General features: G+C 40.7%; 2 protein-coding genes and 1 long non-coding RNA gene across 5 annotated transcripts in view; all 3 read right to left on the bottom strand.

The window, feature by feature from the left end:
• The window catches only part of CDHR1 (cadherin related family member 1), an 83,020-nt gene extending 82,659 nt beyond the window's left edge, over nucleotides 1-361 (bottom strand). Inside the window, exon 1 of the mRNA XM_063338779.1 lies at nucleotides 40-361. The gene's annotated coding sequence lies outside the window, so the exon portion shown is untranslated. The remainder of the gene's footprint in view (nucleotides 1-39) is intronic.
• A 143-nt stretch (nucleotides 362-504) lies between these two features.
• On the bottom strand, nucleotides 505-12,922 carry GHITM (growth hormone inducible transmembrane protein). The gene is made up of 9 exons (XM_063338787.1): nucleotides 12,771-12,922; nucleotides 11,171-11,330; nucleotides 9,451-9,550; nucleotides 8,072-8,183; nucleotides 6,560-6,701; nucleotides 5,401-5,509; nucleotides 4,121-4,309; nucleotides 3,382-3,553; nucleotides 505-1,764 (listed from the first exon to the last, which is right to left on the bottom strand). The coding sequence occupies exons 2-9, from the start codon at nucleotides 11,297-11,299 to the stop codon at nucleotides 1,677-1,679; spliced, it is 1,041 nt and encodes a 346-aa protein (XP_063194857.1). The 5' UTR covers nucleotides 11,300-11,330; nucleotides 12,771-12,922; the 3' UTR covers nucleotides 505-1,676.
• Nucleotides 12,923-14,963: 2,041 nt separating this feature from the next.
• Nucleotides 14,964-23,635, bottom strand: LOC134516914 (uncharacterized). Of its 3 annotated transcripts, none has more exons than XR_010071491.1 (5): nucleotides 23,502-23,635; nucleotides 21,523-21,606; nucleotides 17,538-17,663; nucleotides 16,463-16,543; nucleotides 14,964-15,036 (listed from the first exon to the last, which is right to left on the bottom strand). It is a non-coding gene; the product is annotated as an uncharacterized LOC134516914 (long non-coding RNA). The 3 variants fall into 3 exon arrangements; XR_010071490.1 differs by lacking the exon at nucleotides 14,964-15,036 and adding an exon at nucleotides 15,509-15,730; XR_010071492.1 differs by lacking the exons at nucleotides 14,964-15,036; nucleotides 21,523-21,606 and adding an exon at nucleotides 15,509-15,730 and having other exon boundaries at nucleotides 23,502-23,618.
• Nucleotides 23,636-23,729: the final 94 nt, after the last annotated feature.

The following is a 23,729-nucleotide window of genomic DNA, read 5'->3' as shown; positions in this document are numbered from 1 at the left end:
CTGCTTAAAAAGATAAAACCCTCTAAACAGGCTACTTACACTTGTCATGATACACAGATTTCTTCCATTTAATTACTAGATTTTCCTTCAGATGTAATAGTGCCAGGAACTAGACTGTGCTGTATAAACTTTAGGCACAAAGGAGTTGCAACAAGTTTCTTCACAATCCACTGTTTCTTCCCTATAACTGAAGAGATGAAAATTACTCCAGTATATGACAGACACAAAAACAGCACTGGCTGTAGTCAATAGCCAACAGGTTACACACTAAGAGAACCACCTGAACCAAGTGTAGATCAGCAGCTTTCATCTGGGAAATATCCCCAAAAACATGCTAGCCAGTCACACTAGAAATCATTTTTGTGGATTTTTTTTTTTTCAGAGGAATAGGCACTCTCTTACAAAGGAAATTGTAGCCAAAAAAAATATTTATAGTACTCTTTACCAAGTTATTAGTGCAGGGGTACTAAAATATTTCTATTAACACAGGGAAAGTGAAAGTAGTCAACTTGTGAGGCTAGAGTTTTATTGTTCTGTAAGTTAACACATAAACATAGCATATTTACCAGAAATTGAAAGTCTGAGTCGTTGACATTAGCTCAAAACTTTCTTGTGCCCGAGAACTCACTTTTTATTCCAACATATAGCAATTCAGTTTGTCAAGTATAAATTTCTTATGTTAAATCAATTTCACTAAAAGGGAACATTTCTTTTAGACCAAGCTAAATATACCAATTTGGAGAAGAAGTAAGAAGCAGACTAAAGCATACAACAGTACGGTAAATGTATGATAGTTGGGTTTACAGTAGGCCATCCTCAATTCCCTGTTTCTGAGTCAATTGTACAAGTCTGCAAGACATGAGTCCTGGGAGCTCTTTTGAAGGATGGGGCTTCATCCACAATACTGAAATTGTCCCTGGAATAAAGACACACTTCTATTGCTATTCAATAATTCGATAAATCTAGTATCAAAAGAACACAGCTATTATATCCAGTCAACATGAAAGGAAGAAGTCCTCATGGGTGCTCCAGAAAGAGACTGAAGTTGCTATGGGACAAGTGCCACACAGTTTCCTCATCTTGTCTCCTTTAAGCTTTTTGGTCACCTCACCTGTCAAATACAATGCATTTCTGACAATTGCTTAAACCTTTCTGAAATTTCTGCACAGGTAGACGTCATCACTGCATTTAGTGCCATATCCTGTTTGTGCAGTTGTTCTTATAGTGTCACTAAAATATCATTTATGCAATCTTAACTGAAAACTGATGCATCTCAACAGCATTTCATGAAGTAGCTTGTATTGCTATCTGCATATGGGATACCAGTTTAGAAATTACTTCTGTTACTACGCAGTAACATTAAAAAAAAAAAAAAAAAAAAAAAGAGTTGAACTGCTGTCAAACCCATTAAAAAGCAGACAGACTATCTTATTCATATATTAAAAATAATTTACTTTTCCAAAATAACGTACAATTAGAAGCAGTTCACACTACTTTAAACACAGAGCTGGAAAGTGTTTGAAGAAAAACTATTAAGTCTGAATCACATTGCACTGAAACAATATGCTGAAATGCTTTATGCTTCTGACTTGCAGCAAAACTGCTTGTAACCACGAATTTTTATTTCATATGTGCACTAGGTACGCTGCCAGACAGCTGCAAAGAGGAGTCTTGGTTTACTTTCTCCTGCCACCTCCACCACCTGCAAGCATGGTGGCCACCCGAATGAAGATGTTCAGTGTATCTGTGTAGATACCCATGCACCTAGGAAAGAAGAAATCAAAGTTAATACTGTTGAACAGAAATAGTATTATTTGATGTTTCACACCATTATACTTCATTTTTAAAAGCCTTCATGAAACATCCATAACAAAACCCAACTATGATTACCCTCAGTGCCTGACATGCCAAAAAGCCCCCCTATTTTTGCTCTACCATCTCTGCCAGCAGGAACTATTTACAGAAGTCTTAACAAACAGTATACTGTTCTCATATAGTAACCCTCTGCTTTTATGCTGTCCTGGTTTGAGGTAAAACAGAACCAATTTTCTGATTTGTGATTTTACTTTTTAGCTGGGCCTCTTCTAACTAAAGTCTGAAATTAACAGCATATTGTTCAGAAACTGTTCACTCTCAGAGTGATAAGACCTGATTATACCAAGGAACAGTATGCGCAAAGGCTCTTCCTTAGACTTATTGCTATAACAACCAAGGTCAGCTAACTTTGCTGTTTTGCACCGTTAGAGGGTCGGAAGCAGAGAAGCGTAGAGGGGTCCTACCCATAGGGAGGAGCAGATGGGACAGGTGACCCAAAACTGACCAACAGGGTATTCCATCCCATATGCATCACGCTCAGGGATCAAAGGGGCAAAGGGGGCTCTGGCTCATTTTTTCTTCAATGGCCGATGTCTGAGGAGGACCCTGTCTGTTCGTCTGCCTTTGATCCCAATCCGAGCACTCCTGACTCTAGTTGCGGAATTCAGCTCCTGTCCGTCGCTGACTCCAGTCTGGGACTTTTCCTGTGTCTGCTGGTGACGCAATCGTCACCCTGGGAGCTGGATACGGTTTTGTATATATTGTATACTTTTTTTCTTTAATTTTTATTTTCTATTATTATTTGCTATTTTCTTATTTATTATTATTTTCATTAAAGTAGTTTAGTTCTTCTTCTAAACTCGTAAATCTCCTTATCTCTTCCTCTGCTCTCTGAGGAGAGGTGAGGGGGAAGGGCCATCTGTCATTCTGCTTGGCCAATCCGGACAAAACCACGACATATGCTTATGTACTTTTATCTGTTTATCTGCAAGAATTTTGAAAAGTGTCAGTATTAGATTCTAAGTATAAGAAACAAGAATCAAGGAGGTAAACAACTCACCTAAGATCAGACAGACAAAATTTACAAGCAAGTTACTTGTTAGTCAGACTTCATCTCTACCGAGAGTCAATTAATCTTTCTTTCCCTACCTATCATACTGTTGAAGCTTTTTACTTAGTGACAAAGACTAGTGAATATTAAGTGGCTATGAAAGAGTTAACATTTTTTGTCTCAGCTAATATTGACAGGTATTTTCAGAAAGCAGCTGTAAATTCTCCCAGCAATGCTTTAGAAAACAAAAATATTTTTTAGGAAGTACTGCTGGAAGCATGTGGCACCACACATTCAATCCCATTTCTCTCATTTGAAGCACACGGTTTCAGTTTTAACTCCACTAGTTATCTTCACATTGTATTTTTAAACCCTGTGATTCTTCACATTTAGGAGCACTACACTTTTGAGTAGTAAACAAAAGGTCTGTCTGTTTTGAAAGCATACTTCAACATAGCTTGAAGCAAACTCTTACACTGACATTAAGATCAGCTGTGTTAACACAGAATACTTACGCATTGATTGGATCATATTTTGTTACTCCATAATATGGAATAGTTTCTGCACGCTTGATAACATGCTGTGTATCGTAGAGCAGGAACATGCCAAAGAGCACCAATCCACCATAAACAGCTACTGAATACAAGCCAGCACCAAAAGCAGAAGTAGGAGGCAAGAACATGGATCCTGGAAAGGAAGGTACAATACTATTAACGAAAGCTACTATGTATATCTGCTACTCTGAGTTGGGTCAAGCTTCAGTTACCGTAGCACGCATTTCCAATGAGTATTCCATTCTCAATTCATGGTGCATTTTTAATACACGAGATGAAGAGGTAACATATACAACCTGATCCAGTTATTTTGAACACCCTAGGGAACCCTGCGTACTTTTCTCCATGTGAATACTTCTGACCCTAGGACTACAACAATGCCTAGAAACATGTAAGGGAGAATAACAAGTGGATCAAGAACCAAGATCCTGTTTACTGTCTTCCCTAGTTACTGGCAGTAACTAAAAATACAAGCCACCACTATCATCAGTTTGCCAGATTAATGCTTGCCAGTACTGTAACTTCTTATTTGTTTTCAAGAACAAATTTAATGGGAGTATTTTCTGCTGTTCTAATGTTGCAAGGACTATTTAAGGCAAATCTTAAGTGGACAGACCAGCCCGCAATTAAACACGAGCAGCACCTTAGCAGCTTAAGTTTATAACATATTTTATCTAACAGTGTGAAAACAGTATTTTACCAACTGAAGAGGCAAGAACAAAGCCTAAGCCTATTCCAAGCGGTCCTCCCATGTTCAGAAATTTTTCACTCGGAGCACACATGGCCACAGTTGAGAGCCCTCCAACGATTCCAGCAGTATACCAGGCAGCTCTGATCAGCAAAGGACCACCCAAGAAGGCCAGAGGAGCCACCACTGCACCCATGACACCTAGCCAAAGGAAAACAAAACAACACTCTAAGATTTGTAACAGTTCTGGTAAAAACAATACCTGCCAAAACAATTTTTATATTTTTTTTTTTACAGCCAGATAACATGGCTCAAACTAATCTACTTACATGACAAAATACCAACACACTTGATTGTGCACCTATCTAGAAGGGAGTACAATAAATTAGCAACCTTAAGTTCCATGACCTCCTTTTGTCTAGCTCTGGAGAGTACTTCAAGGAGCTGGTCTTTGGAAGAAAGGCTAACAAAAGTCAACATATCAACCTGTTCAAAACAGAGCTGGTAAGAGATACTTAGCATGGACTAATCAGCTACATAATAGTCACAGGAATGCTCAACACTGAAAAGCAGGACGTATTTCCGCCACAACAATTAGTTAGACAAGCAAGTCAGACTTTTTGCTAGAATCTTGTATGAAACCTCTATCTAGTCCACCAATATCACATTAGGTTGTTTAACTTAGTAACAATCACTAAAATAAACACAATTTCTTCTTGCTAAAAATAAGAGGCAAGTATGATTCCAGTATCTTTCCTGAACCATAAATTATTTCTAGCAAAACAGATTTGAAAAATGATAGCCCTTGTTATTCATTAGTGAGAAACTGATCTGTACTCACAGCTTATGTACCCAATGGGAATATGTATCTAAGAAGCTGCAGTTTAATACTAAAATCTCATTTTTCTAGTCAAGTTTTCAAATACTCTCCTATCCTGTACAGCTAAAGAATGGCAGGTGTAGGCAATAGCGCTTACAGAAGCTATAGTGCCAGAAAACAGTTATGAAACTAAAGCTGGTATGAAACCTACTAGTTCTATCCAATGTGGTACATACGTATCTCAAGTTTCACTTGAGCATGACTTTTAGAATGTTAAGAAAAATATTACAGTAGTGTTAAGGACACTTAAGAAATCTTCCTGACGTTCAGGAGTTCTTATTGGTCTCTGAAAAATTTAAACTCTCCTACAGCAGTATATAAAAATTTACCTTGAAGTCGAAGTTTTGTTAAAGTAAGAATCTGGTGAGACTGAAGCACAGATATCTCTACAAAGAACACTAAAATCACATACCTGAATGCATCGCCCAAGCCAAATGTTTAGCTGCTGGACTATTTTCGTAGGATATGGACCTGACCAACATTCCAGCACCAATCATAGCTGCAAAAGTTGCGCCTATTGCCTGTAAAAACAGTGTTACAGAGCATTATGACATATGGTCTCTGTTCTAACCTCCTACTCTAAAAGTCAAATAGTGTAATTCTGAAATGAGCAACCTAATTCATAATGGGAACGCTTGTCAGTTTTACTCCTGTAAGGTTAGAGTCAAATCTTTGCAGATGCTAGCTTGCAGAAATCCCATTTTACCTTTACTCACTCTTCTAGGAACCCAAGTTTAGTGGTAAGATGTTGTGTAAGGTAAGAGAAAAAAAACCCAACATATGGTTCCACCCCTTACTCTAATCCTCATTAAGGTACCGGAAATGTTAGCCTTACTTTCTTCCTGTACATTTCTCCACCCAAAGCCAATACTCAGTTCACATGCTTTTACTACCAACGATCTTAAACCTCACTGCCTCCTCTTATTGCTGATTCCAAACAGAATCATCCAACAGCTAGCACACTGAAATGTACAACTTTGGTTTATCACCAAGAATGCGCTATTAAATTAATCTCTGTAAAATTATGTAGGTGGTGGCATTTAACTATTAGTATTCCACTCCACTTAACACATTAAATATGTACTAAGCAGACACATTTTGTTAGCAGTTTGCCTGGATGATTTGCCTACCGGTATCGTTTCAGCCTTGGCAAACAAGAGACAGGTTTCAAAGAGCTACACAGAAGAGCACAGGGAGCAGTAAGAATGCATAGGGACCTCAGTTTCCATTTTTAGATAGAAAGAGCGTCATTAGCCTCAGGTAGCTATTTATAACAGATTCTTCCTTGCATATAGCTGGTAAAGACAGCATAGCATTTTTTTTGCTCGTGTAGTTTGTCTTTGACAAACTATCAAAGAAGTATAGAAGGTGCCTGTCAGTATATAATTAGAATCACAAATCTTGAATCACAAAATATCATTAGGATACTTAAGTAGCCTTTATGGATAAGGACACTAGTGTAAGTCAGTTTTACCTTATTTTTCACCAACTACTTTACATTTCACGTTTTTTATATCAACCATCACATCTGGGGGCTTTTCTCAGTAAATATTTTTTTAACATAAGCTTACCAGCCAGGAGCCTCTTGTCATAAGGCTCATGAGTGCTGGAGTTCTGCTTACAGCTACAGCAGACAGTGCTGTCAAGCCAATGCTTCCCGCAAAGTACATGTAAGTAGTATGAATTCTGTCTTTCACATACTGTGGCCAAATACTGAAAAATAAACAGTCATACATAGGTGCGCAATTACCAGTATCAGAATGAAGATCAACAATAAATGCAATCAAGCTCTTAAATATATTTATAGTTGTGAATATAAAGGAGGTTTTGTAGCAAAGGTGCAGTCTAGCGACTTCTGCCATAGGTCTACCTTACAACGGGGGCCGAACTTTTAAATCTTGCTGGTTTAACGTAACTTAACTCTCTAGAAACACTGCAAGTTACAAATAATGCTAATTATAGTTCAATTTTAGGGAGGAAGCATACACAAGAAAGAGTAATGAATGCTTTTTAACTATGAAAAAACAGAATGGTGTACACATAATATATATTGGTTTAAGGAGAAATGTCTACAGAACGTGCACTGGGCCTGCTGAGCTGTGCAAGTAGCCTGCTGAGCTGCTCACAAACTGCTGAGTCACAGCGCACGTGATTATCTGATATCACAAGACACAAGCATCATTCTGAGAGCTCTAACAATAGCAACAGACCTAGCCATGAATGAGAGTTTCTGCAGTATGATTTTGTCATACTATGGACAGGAAGCTTTCCCTGCTAACACTAAATTTAAACATAGTGTATGCGTTTTCTCCCATTTTACTCTTTTGAGCCGTTACTTCAAGGCTTGCAGAGAAAACAATTTACAGATAGCTGTATCAATGAAAAGCTTCTCATAGATACAACTAGCAAGCACTCAATATAGAATGTTGAAATTACTCCAAATATAAACGCAGATTAAGTAAAGCAAAATGTCTCCAGCACTTATTTCTCCTAAGCCCATGCTTATCACTAACAACCTTTTAAGTCTAAGTAACTACAGGGTTTTGCCATCACAGTCAGGTTTTTGTTGGCCAAAAAGCAATATATCAAAGTTTTAAGCAAAACATGTTTATTAGAATAGGGCTTATACCAAGGTAAACAGCGCATTTAAAGAAGCCTCTCCTTCCAACATGCTGTATTAAAGTTTAATGAATAGTCTCACAGGAACATCAGGTAAAGCAGTCTTAGCAATATGTTTTATAGAAGGCTACCCTTCATAAATTCTCAGTGGCACACCTCATAAGACATACTAATATACTCTTCACAAATAAATTTCAAATTTAGCAAAACAAAGGAACTCACTTAAGTCAATATCCATTGAAGTTTCATTAATTTAAATTTTGCTTTCAGTTACACACTTTAAAATCCTGCACAGAGAGAGGTGATGGCTTTTTGTTCAGAGCTTAAAAAAAAACCCCCGTAAGCTACGTGTACACTGCATCATACTAGCTAAAGAGGAGACAGGCATAAAAAGGAGGGAGAGTCGCTCAACATACTCTTTACTTAAAACTGTAAGCAACTACCAGCGTTATTATCTTACTTACACAGCTTTTTCAATAGCTCCAATCTCACTGGACATGCCCAATCCATAGTAACAGAGGGCCCCCAGGCCAACAGCAGCCCCACCAGCAACAATAAACTTCCCCAGACGATCAGCTGTATAAAAAAAATAAATTCACGCTCTCATTAATGCTTTTTCTTAGATAGTTAATAACATCCTCACCTGAGTTTTGCTGTATCTACAACAGCTGATCCATGTTAGACTTCTTTCTTAAAGTTCCACTTCAAGTCACTGTGTTACTAGTTCTCAATGAGCTGCGCGTAAAAAACTCTAGATTCAGCCTATCAACGCAATATAGCTTCATAAAACAGAGTAACAAATAACAGACCAGCTAGTAACATGCCACATTTACCGATCTTCATTACAGTGACAGAAATTCCAACACAAAACCAGTTAACAGGTTCTCCAACAGAAAAGTTCACCTGTCAGTTGATTTAGTATAGGATTTCACTAGCCAACTCACTATAAAACAGGAGAAAAACTAGACGTTGTATCCTTTCCTTTTATTCAACTGCCCTTAATGCTTGCTCCTTCATGAGCTCTTTGGTAGCAACTATATCCAAATCAGTTTAAAAAGGGACCTCCAAAGCTCATGGGCAACAACACATGACTTAGTATCAGTTTCTATCATCTGTATGCCACATACCAAATCACTGCTCAAACATAAATAACAAGCATAAAACATTGTTATAACTGACGTAAGAGCAGCCAGGACCAAATAAAGAGAGAGTTACACAACTCAAGGTAAGACTACATTGTTCCCTAATGCGTTATGGCAAAAACACTATCTAGCCAATCTACACATACGCTGTTTGTCAATTCAATGCTATTATGGGACATTTACAATCTGTTCTGCTGAACACTGCTATCTAAAAAAATCCCTTTGTAAGCTACTGAAATTATGATCCGCACTAGATGTACAATCAAGCATAGTAAGCCAATGCCTTACATAAGCGCAGCACCAGAAACTTTCTGCAAACTGTACACACTGTAGAAGAATCCTTCTCTTAAACAGTATACAATGTAGATATAGCAAAGTGAGTGTCAGTATATTTTTTTTTTAATATCTGCAACCAAGTCTCCATTAAGAGGCAACAGTTTTTGACTTAATAGTTCTCAACAGCAGCTGAAAGTAGAGACAAGACGACATTTCTCTACACTGTGACATATTTGCAGCTTTAACTTCACAAGGAAAGACAGGCAGAGAAACTGCCTCCAGTCGTTTGAGGGAGATCACTAAGCAAAATTACATAGGAAACCATATTCTCAGTCTCTTCGTTGGTTTGAATGAAACAAATTCCTTCGAGGAAGTTTTAAGTTAAGCTTCAAAGATTCTCAGTATTTAAAGCAGAGCTACTCTACCTTTAAGTGCTGTTTCTGCAGATGGCTCAAATGCTGCTTCTTTAATTTCCTGGCCAATTTTTCCACGCCTGACACCCGTTCTTACTCTCGTGGCATAACACTGTTAGATTCAGAAAAAAAAAACATACAAAAGATTCAATGGAATAAAATAGAAGACATTTCTTATCAATTTACTTGGTACACTTCAAATTGCTACATAGTCTCTTCTTTATCTATGCTTACCTCCTTAAGACATGAAACAACTATACTCGAGGAAAACAACTGAACGTTAAAGTTCAGGAAGCTTTGTGAGTAACATGCACACGTTCTAGAAGTACAGAACCAATGCAGTGCATTTCAGAAGCTGAAGTTTTCAGTTTGCATTTCTTCTGCTCCAGTCCCACTGTACTAAACAAGGCCATAAGGCTTTTATTTTTAAACGTAAAAACATACTCTTTACTTTTTTATTTTGCAAAGTTACTTTGCTTTCTATGTAAAAACACTCTTCATATAAACATTTTTACATAAAAAGATATTCTCGCACAATATTTACACTTTACAGACACTAGATCTGGAAAAGCAGGACAAATTCTTTGCTTTCAACCCTAGCCTTGATTTAAGAAACAAACCTTAAATGAAGGCCTATAAACATAAGATTTTTAAGACTGACAAGTTCCAAATAAATACAGCATGCTGCTCAAAGTCTTAGTAAGCTGCAAGAACAAGGAATAAACTCATATTTAAGTTCAGAAGGCACTTTTGAAGTTTCCTTACTGTTTTTTTCCAGGAATTTCTAAATTATTATGCAGGTAAGGGCTCACTCAAAGCTGTGAGTTTCTTTTAAATCCAAAACCTGAAATCTACAAGCACCACTGTCATCAGCCACTAGAGCAATACAATTCAGGAAGTTTACCACCACACATAAGTTTTGTTGTGCTTTGCAACAAGACCTATCACAACACTGTAACTATGTAGCACTTACCACAGAAATAAAACTAAAATAAAAAAAGGAAAAAAAGATGAAAACACACACATGCAAAATACCTAATACACCTAAAATTTTAGGATGCTTAAAACAGTTTTCTATGCTTAAAAGAAAAACACAAAGAGGGCAAAGAATTTGCCATTGTCACTTTCACCAAGATGGTGACAAAAAAGCAATGCCTCCTAACAGTTGTGAGTTACCTGGGCATAAAGCAGAAATAAAACATCTCTCAATGAAAAATAAACAGACAGTATCTTAGGATAACAACAGTCCAGTTTTTAAAATTACTGGCAAGACCCATGGTAGTCCTGCCATAGTTCAGAAATTGCTCTAACCCAGGCAACAGCTCTAAATGCGCAGAAGGACTAAAGTCTTTGAAAAAAAAGTTTCTACTTTAATACTGTATTTAAAACTCTTACACACAAACTGGGCACTAGGAAGAGGTCAGACAAGAATTTCTGCGCCTCCCACCTTGCATAGTAAGGCTTGTCCATCACTACCTACTTCCTTTAAGCCCTTTTTCTAGTAATTTCAATGAAGAAACAGTCATTAGAACAGAATATGTTATTTCAATTGCTCTTAACCCCCGTTCTTTGATTGAATAACACTCTTCCTTCAGTAAATTAAAGCAGGTAACTCCAACAAGCAGAACGCTCATAATAATTCAAAACTCCGTGCAAAAGCAATTCTTTTAACGAAACACTTAACCCTTTAAAACATCAGCAGTTAGAACCATTAGAAAGAGAATTAGGTTACCTGGTTAGGCTGCCACAGCCTGTATGCTTTTATGTTGGAGTTCCTCAAAGCTGGGGAAGCCTGGGCAACGGTGGGGCGGATAGTCTGGCATGATAACGCCCTCAGGCATACCAGCCTTGCAGCCAGCATGGTTGCTTTGATAATTTAACACACTGCGTTCCTGCAAGTACATAAAAAAAAGTTTTACTGTTTTGTTATGTAGTTTTCAGACACAGTACGCCTATATTACTCATTCTCAACTACACTACAGCCTATAATAGAAATGGTATTACTACAGCACTGTAATAAGAACCAGAACCTTCTTAAATATGCAGTTTACCTCTATTCTACCTATATTCGTCTCCCAGTTCCATCGGACTTCTCTCTTGCAACTTACATGAAAACAGGACATATCACTTTGCACATATATAAATTATATCAAGAACTTTTATGTACTGATGTTTGAGTTACTTTGGCAACTAACTTTCATTTTGAGACATAACACTGCGTGAGTACTCTGCCCTTCAAGTAGATGTTCAAAAAGATGCTCCAAATTTATATAAAATTCAACTAAATATAAACCCAAATGAGTAAATAGCATTACATGCAGTGGAAAAGTTTTAGAGAGGTTTTAAGCTATTCTTTAAAGAATTAATGAGCTTTATGGACATGTCATTCAGTCAAGGTCACAGCCCAGAACAGAGGTCGTATTGTGCAGTTTTGACGAGAGAACAGTGACACTACTCATAGACGGCATAAGCAGACACCAGCCTATGTATTCTATAGCTAGTATTAAAACTGATAGCTTACTTCCACAAGTAGCTTATATGTTATGCATAACCCCTCCCCAGACATTATAAGTACATGTAGTTTAATTATCACTATATACAACCCCTAATATTGTGTGACACCCCAACCACCGATATGTTTTTTCAGACGACTATTCATAGCTTATGCATACAGCTCCCAGTATAGTTTAAGAGCATTCTAAATAAAGATAACTTCAAACACAGACGAGAAACGAGCCCCACTGAGTCGGACGGCAAGCATTAACCACAAAGAAGTGAAAGCGAGAGCACAACCCCGCTGCCACAAGAAGTCAGTTTGCTTTGAAGCTCCGTTATGAAATCCTGCTTTTGTAAGTGGAAGTACTTTCGGAAGCACATCCTGTTTCCGGCACTAAACCCCACTCTTCCACTGGCACGATACAGTTCGTAGGAACTTAAAGTGACGGCTCTACGCTTTTGACTTCAATTTTTTTGAAACTAGTACGTGACGCAACACAACTTCAAACATTAGATTAGGAGTAACGACGAGTGACAGCAGAGCGTTAAAAAAGAAACAAAACACCTCCAGCACATTAACCGACAAACACAGCAGCAGGGAGCACTGCGAGGTCGCTCCCGCACCAAAGCAGGAGGCCGCCCGCTCCGGCCCAGGCAGGGCGGCCCGGCTCCCCTGAGGGGACAGGGGGCGGCCAGCGCCCGCCTCGGGCCTTGGCCTGGGCCGGGCCGGGCCACGGGCCCTCACTCGCTTCCGGACCGTTCCCGGGCCCCCACCGTTCCCGCCGCCGCGCCCCGGCGAGGCCCCACCCAGCGGCCCCCTCGCCCGCCCCGCGCACCTGGGTGGCGGCTCCGACTTCGCTCCGACCGACCCCGCGCGCAGCGTACAGCCGGAACGACGCCACAGCAGCAGAAGTGACGTCCAGCCGCGCCGCGCGCGGACGGTGACTGGCTCGCTCCCTCCACGTGACTATGGAGCACGCAGGCGCCATTGGCTCGAGGAGGCCGGGTGAAGTGACGCGCCGCGGTCCCCGAGACAGGCGCGGGCACCATCTTTAGTAGGGGCAGAGAAACTTCTGGAAGGCGCCTGAGGCCGGACACTGCCTTGCGCAACTCCGCCGTGTCGCAGGCCGTAAATCAGGCGTTGCGCGCGGTGCCGCTGCCGCTCCCGCCGGGAGGCGGAGAAGAGCCGCTGCCCTCCCCACAGGGCGAGCAGAGCTGACCAGCAGCCATTTCAGCCCGCGGCACCATTTCGAGGGGGTGGATGCCTCTGCTCCCTTCTGCAGAGGAGAGGAAGCGAAGCCGCCCCCTGCGGAGCGGTCCGCGGCTGGTCAGCCCGGCCTCAGCTGGAGCCCCAGCCCCCCGGGAGGCTGTAACCGTAGCGCCCCCGGTGCGCCCATGCGGAGGTAGAGGGCCCCGGCTGGGGATCGTCCCTGCTGGCCAGGGAGGGCCTGGGCCGCGGGGCCGGGCCGCTGCTGCTGCCTGCCGGCAGGTGGCATGAGCTGTGTGGAAATACCCGAGCGAGGCCTGCCAAGCGCACTTCGCCTCTGAGGAGTACAACCACACGCCTTGTTCTCCGCGCTTTCCCCCCTCCATTTTGTCAGCAGCTCCGTTTGCCGAGGCGGAGTTTAAAATGGCAGGGAGGAGAGGCTTGGCGGCCAGGGCACCCAAGCTGGCTGTGGTGGTCGCAGCAACAGTGGCTCAACCACGGTGGTCCACCAGGCAGCAGCCAAGGGCGTGCTGGACTCCTGACGGTGTCTGTGGCTGGTGTCTGCGCCTTGGCTCTGCTCATGGCCTTTTTGTCACCTTTACCACTTGCGTGTGAATTTAAGTCGTGCCCTTCTCGGGTGTCAGAAAGTTCAATCCCTTTACGTTTCTTTCCTCTTACGGCAGAGCAGTCTAGTCTGAATGGGAGGTAAATCCCCTTTGTTAGCTTTTCAGAGTTATACCTCTCTTCTGTGAGTATGTATTGCCTGCTTTAGGGCAGGTGCCTGCATGCCAGGTGAGCACGAAATACAGTATTGTTCACATAAATTACAGAAATGGATGCTTCCAGGCCTAATTCTAGCCTTTTTCTGGGCAGAGCCTTGCGAGAGTACTCAAGGCCTTCCAGGGGCTAAACGTTCTCTGTAGGCAGCTTCTGGCCTCACACCAACTGGACCTTTGAGCTTTTTTCCAAGCTTAACCTTAAACTGAGCCCTCGAAAAGACAGTAGCACTTCCCTGGACTAACAGTTCCTCAGGGGAATTCATCTTTTTGCAGCCCTTCATTTCCTTTGGCAACTCAACTCCAACCGGAGCTCCGGCTTTTCCTTTGCATCAGCCCTAAACCTAAGTCTAGGCTGAGCCAAAGGCTTGTGACATGGTTCTGTACACAGCCTTAACATTACCGGGAGAAGAATTTATTTGGCAGACCTATTTCTCCTTTGCCAGCCCCATCCCAACTGCATATCAGGCTTTCTTTTCTCTCAATGCTAGTGATAATCCTAACCCTAGTTCAAACTATAAGCCAGGCACTATTGAGAAACACAGTATTCTTCAGAGGAGAACTCTTGGCAGCCTTATGTTTGCTTTGGCAGCCCCTTTCCAGCCCCGCTCTAGCTACAGCTCTGTAGTTTCTTTCAGCCTTAACGCTACATATGGGTATGGTTCTTCACAGCCAAGTAAAACAGACTGAAAGCCTAGAACAGGATCAAAGACACATATAACAAAAAAAAAAAGGTGTCAAATATAGAATTAAGTACAGAAATAGAATGAGAGTTACGGGTACACTTTGGAGGATTGCGAGATTAGCCTTTCTATATCTTGGAGCCTCCTTGTTTAAACTATAAGAAAGGAAATATAGTGAACTGCTGGTTTGCAAAATGAATGTCAGCTAAGAGAGATCAGATGTGTTAGAGGTCTAAAAGTGCACCAGCACATAGAATCTAGAAGAATTTGAGAAGAATGAAGCAGAAGAATGCATGACAGAAGGGTGGAAATTCCATCAAAGGGGGGCAAATCTAATGGGATTCAGGGTCTGATTCTTACTTACTCCGACGCCTGTTTGCTTTCCTTTGGAGTAACTGAAAATCCAGAGCTTTGAAGTCTATTGCCCCAAGGTCTCCTACAATGGAAGAAAAAAGCCAGTTTCAAGCCACAAATATGTTGTTTATTTAGAGACTTCTAGTGTTTATTTCAGAGTTTGTAACACTGTAATTGTTAGGTACTAAAGGATTCATTATAATCATTAATTTTAAATTTATAATTTAGTTATTATTAGTCATCATTCATGCACGGAATCAAACTTATCTCTTTTACTACAGCATGTAGTCATGTAAAAAAAAATCTCCTGGAACTTTCAAATAAGATCCTCAATCCAGCTCTGTCCCGAATCGTTTCTTAAATAGTTTTCCCAGAAGCAACCCAAATCCACACAGGGCCCACACTGGAGCAAATTCAGCTGTTGAGGCCTTTTCACAGAAACTGGTCTGCTAAAAGATACTCATTTTCTACTAGAGAGATGTTCAACACATGTAAATGCTCTAGCTAGCAAAATTGGTGCACAAGCGGGGAAAACAGTGTCCAGTTCTGTAAGCGAATCCCAATCCATCTAAGAGTTTTTGAGTTAAAACCAGCAGGCTGGATGCGCCTGTTGGCGCCGCTGTAGCAGGACTGTTTCTCCCAGGCAGGAAGGCGATAGCTGCAGTCGCTGTGCCACCTGCAGTTGCTGCAGAGCTTCAAAGCAGCTGGCTGCGCCTTTGCAGTAGTCGAAGCCCATGCTGACAAAAGCAGGGATAACAGCATGACAGCGAGGCTCGCTGATGAGATAGCAGACAAATACACACATTAAAATTTGCTTTTTAACTCCGATGCATTGTTCCTTCATGGGATTGTGTTCAAGTGTGCTGTGCGTTCAGCACCTGGATCTGGGTCCAGTGCTGTTTAGCATCTTTGTTAATGACCTGGATGATGGGACAGAGTGTGCCCTCAGGTGTGCAGACGATACAAAACCGAGAGGGGTAGGCAATACACCAGATGGTTGTGCTGCCATCCAGAGGGATGTCAGTCGGCTGGAGAATTGGGCAAACAGGAATGTCATGCAATTCCACAAAAGGGAGTGCAAAGCCCTGCACCTGGGGAGGAACAGCCCCATCCCCAGCACAGGCTGGGGCCACCCAGCTGGGAAGCAGATCGGCAGAAAAGGCCCTGGAGGCCCTGGTGGGCACAAGCTGAGCCTCCAGTGTGCCCTTGCAGCAAAGGTGGCCAGTGGTATCACGGGCTGCGTTAGGTGAGCATTGCTAGTCGGTCAAGGGAGGTGTCTCCTTCCCTCTGTTCGGCACTGGTGAGCGCTCCACACCTGGAGTACTGTGTCCAGTGTTGGGCTCCCCGGTACAGGAAAGATATGGGCATACTGGAGAGAGTCCAGCAAAGGGCTACAGAGGGGATTAACTGACCGGAGCATCTTTCACATGAGGACAGGCTGAGGGAGGTGGGACTGTTCAGTCCGGAGAAGAGAGGGCTTAGGGGATCTTATCAATGTGTATAAATACCTGATGGCAGGGAGTAATGGAGAAGGAGCCAGACTCTTCTCAGTGATTTCCAGTGACAGGACAAGAGGCAATGGACACAAACTGAAATACAAGATATTTTGTTTAAACAGAAGAATTTTTTAAATTATTACTTTTTTTCTTTTTTTTTTCCTGTAAGGGTGATTGAACAATAAAACAAGTTGCTCAGAGAATTGTGGAATCTCCATCTGTGGAGATTTTCAGAAGCTGACTGGACACGGTCCTGAACAACCTGCTTGTGCAGGGGAATTGGCCCAGATGATCTCCAGAGGTCCCTGCCAACCTCAGCTATTCTGTGAGTCTACGAAGTATTAACATAATGATCATTCCTGAAGGGTCTGAAGCACTTTTGGTTTTTCAGGACTGATATGCACTGATAAGAAGTGTTTGGAAAACAGTAAACATTTTCTGTAGGCAGTATGTAAAAAAAAGATATTTCCAAAGAAACAAAAATACTAAAAAAGAAAAAACACAAAGATACTGTTTTTTGAAAATAGGTGAAGAATTCCTCAGAAATCAAAAGTATAAACAGGAAGACTTGTACAGGCATAAAAATTGCCTACGATTTTAATTTCAGTAGGCCGTGTTTTCGTCTACAACATGTTTTGCATCTGCTGGAAATCTAATAGTTCTCAAGGCAGGATCAAGTACAGTTTGATATTAAAGGGTTAATGTCTAGTTAGAAATATTGCAAGATCAGCAAACACCATGGTGAAGGGACTTGACTATCCCGACGGGATGTGTGAAGTTGGGGTGGCAGGCAGCAGGGCAGGCTCCAAGCCCTGCCTCTGCCAGGCAGAAGCCAGCTGACGGAGCAGCCCTTTGCCCGCTTCCCAGCCCTTTGCCTGCTTCCCAGCCCTGCTGCCTCCTGGGAGGGACATCTCCTGCGAAGGGCTGCTGCCAGGGCTTACCGGATGGTGGTCTCCGGCTGCCATGCCCGAGGGGGAAAGCTGGCCTGACTGCCTGACTCCCAAAGAGACTCCTCCAAACTCCCCTCCTCAAGTATTGTATAAGAAACATCATATATTTTCAAACAATAAAGTCAGTCTCTTCTTACAGATAAATGGTTTCTTAAGGGATTTTGTTGTCTTGCCATGAAAGTGAGGATGGTGAGCAATGCAGTCATCTTCCAGGAGATAACATGTGACGTATTTTCAGCCGCACACTCTGCCTTTTCAGCCACCTGAAATGGGACAGTAAAAAACTCTTATTTTTAGCCCAGTGCAATCCTGGAAAGCTGCATGAGCCACAACAAGCACATTATTGTGCTAATAAATAGGGTCAGTGTCAATTTTGAAGCTTAAGCTTTTAACTCTGCAGCTCTGGCGTCCTCCTGCAGAAAAAGACATCTCTTGTCAGTTGTTCACATGGCTGTGTTCATCGTCAGAAAATAAATAAATCTGTGGTTAGCACAATTTCTCCTTAGGGTCAACTTTGCCATTGAAGTTTTTCAAATTAGAGCTGAAGAAAAATATTTTGAAGGTTTTCTGGCTATGCTGACTGTATCACTCCAGATAGCTCTCCCAGCACATTACAGCGGACTTTTAGACTTAATCTCTTCCTGTTATTCATGTAACAAACACATATTCATTAAGCATCATGTTCTTATTTTTGATTAGATATCAGAAGACAGTGCAGTGCAGAGGGAATTTGGGGAAACATTACTGATATCTTTCTCACAGCCTGGCAAGAAAAAAATGCCTCGTTAGTTTTAAAAAGCATTGTACCGGAATTTGGACTGCAGTTTGTATATTTTGAGGACGTGCATGCATATTTCCATTTAGCAAAAGTAACTTCAATGTAGTAATACTGTATCTGGAATTGGAGAAAAGGTTTGTGTGTGCTTGTGAGGAAATTCCCCACGCACTGTCCTAAGAAGCATCAGCTCTGAGGAATTTCATGTTTTGTCGATCTTGATAAAATAAAATGAACGCATTACAGCAGGCACTTCTGGTGTAAAGTAATGTCTTCTGGGTTAAGAGATGGCTGGATTTTCCTGTGTGTGAAAAATGGTGTTTTGAGCACAGCAAAAATAGTCAGCCTTCTAAAGTTACTGTAGACATTAAAAAAATTAATTTATATATACACATTTGTGTAAAAAAATACTTTATGAATAGAAAACAAACAATATATGTTTGCAACCTCAGAAACAGCCTGGAAAACAAAACAATACATCTCGAAGAACAAAAATAGCCGCTTTGTTTTAAATGTGTATTTTCATAGTGCTAGAGGTGCTCTGCCTGTCATCGGCACTTTTCATGAAAAACAATGCTATGAGCACACATACAAGTTTGCTCTGCAAATACTCCGCAAACTTCAAACTTACTAAAGAAAAAGTCTTTCGGGTAGAATTTATGGAAAGATGCATGGCACAGAGGAGCTTTATGGGAGGAAGTGGTTCTGTTGGTGTTTTTTTCAGTCAATACGATAATGCTTTCCTTCTTGGGCATACTAAAGAAAGGTTGTCGTATCAAGCTGTGGTGATAAAGAAGCTTTCAGTCTTCAAAGCCCTAATGGGGAAAAAAATCTAAATGGCCAGATCTTCTACTGAGAAATTCCTACATCCTTTTTTTTATCATTCGTATTTAGGCCCTATTTTGTAGAAATTACTTTGTTTTTATATTTCTGAGAGGAAACACGACCCAGGTTGTATTCAGCATTTTTTAGGTTGGACTCCCTACAGCCATACCAATACTGATGAACTCCTGTCTCTGTTCTGCATCTCTTTCCTTAGGGAAGAGGCAGAGCTACCTTTGCTACAGCCTTCTTAGCAGCACTCCATTCTTGGACCTAGCACAGCCATTCCCTCTTTCTTGCTCTGGAGCTTTCCCTGGTCACTGCAAGTGCCCAGGCCTTTTCTCGCTACTGCTTGCGTTCTCCCAGGCTTCCCCTGGGTCACAATTCCGACACTCTTCGGTCTGCTTCCGAGCCGGCTATGCTTTATCCTTGCTTTCTCCCTGGGCTTCATCAGCCCCTTCCCTCTTCTGTTCCCTCTCCCATACCAGCTGCGGAATGTAATCAACTCTTGGTTAAAGGCAGTTGTAGTCCCTCCCTTTATTTTCTTAACAAGAAGTCTGTTTACTTTTTTCACACATTAAACAGGGATTTTGACACTAAAGAGAATTTTCTTTCAAAACATATTGTGGGATTGATTCTGGCCTAGACAGTCTACAGCCATTTAAACAAATCTCTTTGCCCTGCCAAACGTTAATGCTAAACTTTATCAACTACTAAAATGAACTTCAAAAATCAGAAGTTTGATATCAAGTCTTATATTTTCCATTAATTATGTATTTTACATCTCATTTGGAAAATGAGGGCTAGAGTATTCATTTCTATTCCTGAATTTAACCAAGGTTAAAATACCTGAAGGTATATACACTTGGATGTCAAATCCCCAGTTCAGTAAATTGCATCAGGTTGTGAGTAACTATGCTACTACTTGGAAGAGCACTCTAATGTATTTTACTTAAAGCACATGCTCAGAACTGTTGCTTTAGTTACTCGGGAGCAGTGCGTTGGTTACTCAAGTGCTCAGAGACAGACGAAGATGAGTGCTTTGGTGAACAAGGACCCGACATTGTACGGTTATAAATGAATATGTAAGATAGAACATTTTGTTCACTGAAGATTCTATTTGAATAAATTGTACATAAAAGGACATTTCGTTTTCTTGATCTATGTTTTAGAGTCTATAGCATGAATTATTTATTTACATCAGATGACAAAACAAGCTTAAAAAGTTACAAATATTTTTCAATGAAAGGGTGAAATCCACATTTACAGCATGAGACCTCTCAACCTCCAAGAAATTGCTATTCATTTTGTTTAAATACAACAAATACTTATTTTCCTAAATGCCTGTGAACTCTATACTGCAGCAAAAAATGACCTGGGGCTTTTTCTAAAATTGCTGTTTGTGCTTTCTAATTACTTTTAACATGCAGGGCACTACTGTTCTGCAACTTCTTGAAACGAAAACCTCGTTGAAATTCACTAAGCTTTGATTTAAAGTGATTGGTTTCCACCTGGATGGAATGAAATTTTCTTCTTGGTGAGTTTATTAGTACATTAAAGGATGCAAATTAATTCATAATTCTTTCAGCTCGTTCTCTTGGGAACAATTACACAAGGAAATTATTAATGTACAAGAAAACAACAGTTAAAAATCTCAAAGGGCAACAGAGGTGTGGAATATATGAAAACATTTAGACCTAGCTAATAGCAGAACTCAGTTACAATAATAACAGTTCATAAACCAATTTTAATTTTTCTTTATTTGTAAACTGATAGCAGTCACATGGTGCAGACAAGGAATCAAAGACCAGGCGAAATGAGTTTAGAGTCAAAGGCCCCGTTCTCAGTGAAGTGCTGCGGAAACACAGTGTGAGGAGTTGAGCCCACGCTACCAGGGCTTCTAGGATCACAGCCAAACGTAAGGCTTCAATCAGTTCACGAGTTTCACTGCCTCTGATGTGTGCCATTCCATGATGACTGAATACAAGACTATCATTTCAGCATAGGCCTCTGCACTCTGATAAACAAGCCCAATATTTTCATCTGGATAATGAAAACCCCTCAGGATCCAGTTAATATTTGATAAAAAAAACAGCAAACAGATTTGCTGCTTAGGCTTCTTTGATGCGCTTTTTTTCCCCCTTTTAGTTAAGGTGTTAAACAACTCGGCCGCTTTCCTTTCCATTTTTCTTTTCATAATTTATCTGACATGCTTTTAATGTAACATATCTGATGAAAATTTCAAATATTTTTACGATCAGAGTCATAAAACAGGCTATCACCAGGATACCTGTAATTACACTCGTCTATCTGCTTCCAGCACTCCCTGACATCTGGCTATCAATGAAAGGACTGAGAGGGAAACACATCTTCTCAAAACGTTATAAAACAAGCATCACTGTTGAGGGAAGTTTGCCCATAACACAAGCATTATCCTGTCTTAAAGAACTAGCCCTTTTTTAAAAAGCTTTAAGCACAGCCACATAAACGTAATATACATAGATCAAGCCTCCGATGACCAATACCTGTTTCCTTGAGGTCTCCACACCAAAAGTCTGATCATACCTTCATACACGGGGGCAAGGCAATAAACAGGGACGTCACCTGAACTGAGAACAAGATTAGGGTATGGATATGCAGCAATAAAATAACTTGTGTTGGACTCGCTCACATATGCCTTTCTCTACAGACTCTAAGGAGTACTGTTTACAAATGAAAGATGTTTAAAATTTGGAAAAAATAAGGTGCACTACAGATGCTTTTCTCAGTTTTCAGAATAGCATAAGAACTGAAATAATAAAAATCTAAATAACATAGATTGACAAAGAAGAAGCACGGACACAGTAGAACTGCTGTACATACAAATCACCCAGACAGAAATCCAGGTTTTAAATACAGCAATATTTATTGTATTTTCCAGTGATAGTGGGCCACTTCCAAAACTCACTCCCTCAAAAAAAAATAATCCCAAATTCCAAATTGGAGATGTTGTTTTGGCAATGTGTATAAAAGAAAAGAGAAGTTTCTACATATTAAAAAACAGTACTGTTGAAGATGTTGATCAAATTCCTGTTCTGTCCTGCTCCTGCGGTTGCCTGACTGGATGAATAGATTTGCTTTTGCCAAGCTAAAACAGGCAGTTTCCTTCCAGAGGAGCAATTCTATCTCACAGTTCAGTTAAGGCTACTGAGAGAAATCAAGCATTATTACCTATCTAATACCATCATTCTGTATATTTAAAAGAACATATGGACTTATTGGAAAAAAGGGAGTAGACACTTTATGCATAATTAATTTAACATCCCTATGCAACTCAAATTCCACTAGCCTCTTTAGCTAGTTTGTTCTCTGCTGGTTTCTGCTAGAGACCAAAATCCCCACCAACTGGGAGAGAAAGAGATGCCAAGGAATCAGAAGAACATTTCTGAGTGAGAATACTGACAAGGGGCCATTATGGTTAAACAGTTTTGAAATGCAAATTTAATTATATGAAAATGCAAGCACAAGTTCTTTTTGCTGAGGGCAGGAGAATAACAGTTGTTTTTCACGTCGTGTTTATTTTTGCCCTTAAAAAAAACCCCAAACCCAACAATATAGAACACTTCAGAGGAAGGATAGGCTATATGAAGGGTCTGTGATACGCTGTGGGCAATAAGAGGGTGAGGCCAGGCCAGGCTTTTTATAACCAAAATTTTCATTCTGCAAGACTTTGCTTCAGGCTGTTAAATGTGAAACAAGCTGATGGCATCAATTCAATTCTGAAGGGTCATGTGCCTATATGAGAAAGCTTTGATTTAACTTAAATTGGGATGGCATTTCTCTAAGGACAAAATGGACAGAGATATTCCATGTCACCAATGAAGTGATTTCTTATAAGGTTAGCACCAAGGTTCAATGGCTGAGATCCCTCAGCTGTTGCCTCTGTGATATGCCTCTTTGGCAGCAAACCAACAACGTCAGCCTAGCATAACTGTAAGTGCCAGATCCATTTTTTCTTCCTTTGAAGCGCACAATCTTAAATGATCAGGGTAAAGCCCGGGAGAAAACAATATTCAAGTTAAATATCATCACTGTTCTTGAGAAATTACTTTAGTAGCTGTTCTAATTAATCATGGTCATTCCCTATCTATATAGGCAGCAGACAGAGAAGCGTCATGTAAGGACAGTCTCTCAGAAGGAGTTTCTCCCCTTTAGACACAAGGTTAGAGGCCTGGGTTAACACGAGAACTCAGCAGGCTACAGATAAAAAAGGGTGAGAGCTCCTCTAAAGGTGAGGGTCTGGTTTGGTTATTGTATTTCTGGGATTTGGCCCTTAGTATTATTGTAGTCATTCAGAAACCAGTTGCTGATTGCTACCAAAGCAAAATCTGTGATATAAATGCATGAAACTATGAGACACTGAGAGAAATCACTTTGAAAATGCAGCGATGCCCCATTGATCCAGCAAATTCACTTCGGCCCCTGAAGTGTTCCCATCCCCGTTATCAAAGCGTTGCTCGCCTACCGGAGGTGGCCAGGTGAGACATGCCTCAGGTGGTGCAGTTTCCTTCCCAGTGACCAGAAAGCAAATGAACTGGAATTTTGAATCTCAGCATGAAAAATAATCTTCTTTTCTTTGAAATGGATATTGTTTCACCTGAGATCAAAAATGAGAATGAGTTGTGAGCAAATGCCATAAAACCACCTTGGTTTAGTTCTAAATATATTTATGGGAAGTCTCACTTTTTGCTAA

Source organism: Chroicocephalus ridibundus, chromosome 6, assembly GCF_963924245.1.
Source record: "Chroicocephalus ridibundus chromosome 6, bChrRid1.1, whole genome shotgun sequence".
Classification (NCBI taxonomy): Eukaryota; Metazoa; Chordata; class Aves; order Charadriiformes; family Laridae; genus Chroicocephalus; species Chroicocephalus ridibundus.
This window is presented reverse-complemented; position numbering and strand designations above follow the sequence as displayed.

Excerpts from the sequence above, each read along its gene's own strand:
- GHITM (XM_063338787.1), bottom strand. The coding sequence starts at position 11,299 with ATGCTGGCTGCAAGGCTGGTATGCCTGAGGGCGTTATCATGCCAGACT. Across the intron at positions 9,551-11,170 it reads GGCTGTGGCAGCCTAACCAG|TGTTATGCCACGAGAGTAAG; the intron begins GTAACCTAATTC and ends TGAATCTAACAG. Across the intron at positions 6,702-8,071 it reads GGAGCTATTGAAAAAGCTGT|TATTTGGCCACAGTATGTGA; the intron begins GTAAGTAAGATA and ends TTTATTTTTCAG.